This window comes from Myotis davidii, unplaced genomic scaffold (assembly GCF_000327345.1).
Source record: "Myotis davidii unplaced genomic scaffold, ASM32734v1 scaffold925, whole genome shotgun sequence".
Taxonomy (NCBI): domain Eukaryota; kingdom Metazoa; phylum Chordata; class Mammalia; order Chiroptera; family Vespertilionidae; genus Myotis; species Myotis davidii.
In genome coordinates this window covers 387,995-389,775 of record NW_006296531.1, presented here as the reverse complement: position 1 = coordinate 389,775, position 1,781 = coordinate 387,995, and the positions used below count along the sequence as shown (strand labels likewise).

Here is a 1,781-nt window from a genome sequence, read left to right as displayed (position 1 = left end):
AGGCGGGGGGTGGGGGGGTGTCAAGCTAAAAGACTAGAAGCAGAACACTAAAATTTAGGGGTCAAAGGCTTATAGACCTGACTCCTGTTCAGGCTAGAAATGGATATGGGTGAGCCTGCCAACTCCAAATTTTAACAAAAGGCTTCAAAAGACAACTCCTAAGTGCTGACTACCATCAACAGTCAGCCTCCTCCCAAAAAGGAGTTTCTCATCTGAAAAGCCTCAAGTAGGAAGAAACTGAAGAGGTAGTCAATTTCTTTATATTTTAAGATGAGGAACTAAGAACTGGAGGGACTATCCAATATCCTAAATACCCAGCAGGCTGGGAGAAGGCTGCTCTGATCCCTTCATACTGGGGAACCACACAGAAGAACCCAAAAGATTCATAGAAGGATGTACATTAGGGATATTGGAGCTACAGACTACAGAAAGATAAGACTCAGAAAACTCACCCTTGGCAGTCATGGCGATACCGATGTTGAAGGTGGGGGCTCCCCCAGTGCTCTTGGTACGAAGATCCATGCTATGTTCCCCGTCCTGCAGCAGCGAGTCCCGGATCACAGAACATTTCTGGCCCCCGATTGTCAGCCCATTCACGAACATACTTCCCCGGTCTTTGCCAACCAGGACACCAATTTCAGCTGGCTGGAAGGGGAACCAAGCACTCAAGTTAGTACACCAAGGTTCCCACCTTCTCCAAGGGCATACCTGCTTCTCACTTCTCAGGAGAGGAAATGTGTGTGTTAAGTGCTTTGTACTCATCTATGAAAGCTGAGAAGCTCTTAGGACTTTCTGGAAGTTAGTCCACAAAAAGATCAGGATCCTCAAACCCAGAGAATGGTAACATGAAGAGATGGCATATTCCTCTGGAGACTTAGCAAACCCAGGAAATAAAGGGCCAAAAGCCAGTGAGGAAAGTGGAGTGGAAGGGAGTGGGGAGCCTTTGGATGCTCAGAACCCTCCTTCAGGAAAAGCAGAAGCTAATAGGGGAAGAGAGGGGGCGGGCAAAGCCGGAGAAGCAACTTTGTCCTTATTTGGTCAAAGGTTCTGAAGGAGTCGTTAGGGGCCCGGACGCCTGGGTCTCCAAGTAACCTAGAGTTTAGGTCCAGGTACCTATGCCCCAAGATGAGGAAGCAGATCCCTGGGGGCTTTCCGGGGAAGTCGGAAAACTTCTAAAAGGGGACCTGGGATGGACCCAGCACGCCAGCTCTCGGGATTAGATACCCCAGGGAACCTTTCCACCCCTCCCACTTACACCCCAAATCCCCACATCCGGTTCCCTCCCGCCCGGAAATCCCCTCCCCCCAATTTGAACTTCCGCTCCCCCTCCCCACTTCCGGGCAGTGTGGACCCGGGAGGCAGTGATGGGGACAGCAGGGGTCATTCCTTATACTACCCTATAACTTCTCACAAAGTTCCCCTGCTGCAGGCCCCGCAGGATGGCGGGAAGGGAGGGCGAGGGGACTTCCGGATTTGGTCTCACAGGAATGCTGAAGTCCACCACGCAGACTTGGGGAGGGGAGTTGGGGACATGAGGCGGCCCAGTCTTTCCCAACCAAGTTGGGAGGGGCAGGGAGCCCACAGAGTACCAGCATGGGACCCCGACCACGCTCCCTCCCGCATAAGGGGGAACAATGGTGGAGAGGGCATGAGTTGGCGGCCGGAAGTGGAGCTCGGGAGTCCAAGGGTCCCACAGTCCCTTCTCAATCACAAACCCCGATTGGAACTGCAGCGCGTGCCCGCCCCGCCCTGAACGAGGCGGAAGTGGGCCGCCGCACCGG

General features: G+C 53.5%; 1 protein-coding gene across 1 annotated transcript in view; it reads right to left on the bottom strand.

Annotated features, from left to right (window-relative positions):
* PFN1 (profilin 1) overlaps positions 1-706 on the bottom strand; it is a 1,262-nt gene extending 556 nt beyond the window's left edge. Inside the window, exons 1-2 of the mRNA XM_015569214.1 lie at positions 692-706; positions 453-645 (exon numbers count right to left, since the gene is read on the bottom strand). Of these exons, the coding sequence (XP_015424700.1) occupies positions 453-645; positions 692-706 (208 nt within the window). The remainder of the gene's footprint in view (positions 1-452; positions 646-691) is intronic.
* Between the last annotated feature and the right edge of the window lie 1,075 nt (positions 707-1,781).